The sequence below is a fragment of the Chiloscyllium plagiosum genome, unplaced genomic scaffold, assembly GCF_004010195.1.
Source record: "Chiloscyllium plagiosum isolate BGI_BamShark_2017 unplaced genomic scaffold, ASM401019v2 scaf_18208, whole genome shotgun sequence".
NCBI lineage: Eukaryota > Metazoa > Chordata > Chondrichthyes > Orectolobiformes > Hemiscylliidae > Chiloscyllium > Chiloscyllium plagiosum.
This window is the reverse complement of record NW_025186498.1, coordinates 1-1,016: the sequence shown is the minus strand read 5'-3', so window position 1 is coordinate 1,016 and position 1,016 is coordinate 1. Positions and strand designations below refer to the sequence as shown.

At 54.4% G+C, this 1,016-nt stretch overlaps 1 protein-coding gene across 1 annotated transcript in view; it reads right to left on the bottom strand.

The window, feature by feature from the left end:
• Nucleotides 1-962, bottom strand: part of LOC122545569 (gastrula zinc finger protein XlCGF7.1-like) — a 2,886-nt gene extending 1,924 nt beyond the window's left edge. The window contains exon 1 of the mRNA XM_043684539.1: nucleotides 947-962. Within this exon, the coding sequence (XP_043540474.1) occupies nucleotides 947-962 (16 nt within the window). The remainder of the gene's footprint in view (nucleotides 1-946) is intronic.
• Between the last annotated feature and the right edge of the window lie 54 nt (nucleotides 963-1,016).

The following is a 1,016-nucleotide window of genomic DNA, read 5'->3' as shown; positions in this document are numbered from 1 at the left end:
CACAGGCACTTCAGTCAAACTCTTCTGTGCTGACCAGATAGCCTAAATTAATCTAGTCACATTTGCCAGCACGTGCTCCCTGTCCCTCTGAACCGTTCGTATTGATACACCCGTCCAAATGCCTTTTAAATGCTGTGATTGTACCATCCTCCACTACTTTCGTACACACATTCACACCCGCCCAAACCTCGTGAAATAGTTGCCTCCTTAGGTCTCTTTTAAATCTCCACGCCCCCTCCCCCGCTGTCCTCACCCTAAACCAATCACCCTCTAGTTCTGGACTCCCCCACCCCAAGGAAAAGACCATGTCTATTTACCCTATCCATGCTCCTTATGATTTTATAAACGTCTGTAAGGTTACCCCTAAGATTCTGGCGCGGGCTGGGGAAACAGCCCCACCCTATCCTTCTGTCCCTCCTCACCCGGGCAATTAAGACACATACCTGAGTTTGCAGAGTCTGCGCCCTCCCTGGATTCACTCCAGTTGCTACCAGTGAACAGATTTTCTCCCTCTGAGATTGAAGAGTTGCCCAGAGAAAGGGTTTTACTCTGAACCGAGCAGAGCCACTTCCGCGTTGTGACGTCATCGATGGGTCGAGGCGGCGGAGGGAGAGACAGGAAGGGGAGGGGCGAGCAGCGGGGACAAGAGGAGAGTGAGAGGTCGGAGCGCGGCCGGGACAGTGGGAGGAGCAAGTGTCGAGCGATGGCCTACGAGACGGGGCTGGACGAACGGCGGCTCCGCACTGCGCCTGCTCCGGATTGACGGCCCGCACTGCCCTGCACAGTTTGCAAAAATCCTTTCCCTTCAGAGAATCCGCGCAATGTAGAAGCAGGTCACCCGGCCCAATGAGACCCCACCGACCCTCCGAAGGGTAACCCACCCACATCCATTCCCCTTCCCCTCCTGCCCGATATTTACCCCCGAATAGACCTCACCTGCACATACCTGGGTAATTTAACATGGCGAATCCACCCTAATCTGTACATCCCTGGACCATGTTGGGCAATTTAGCATG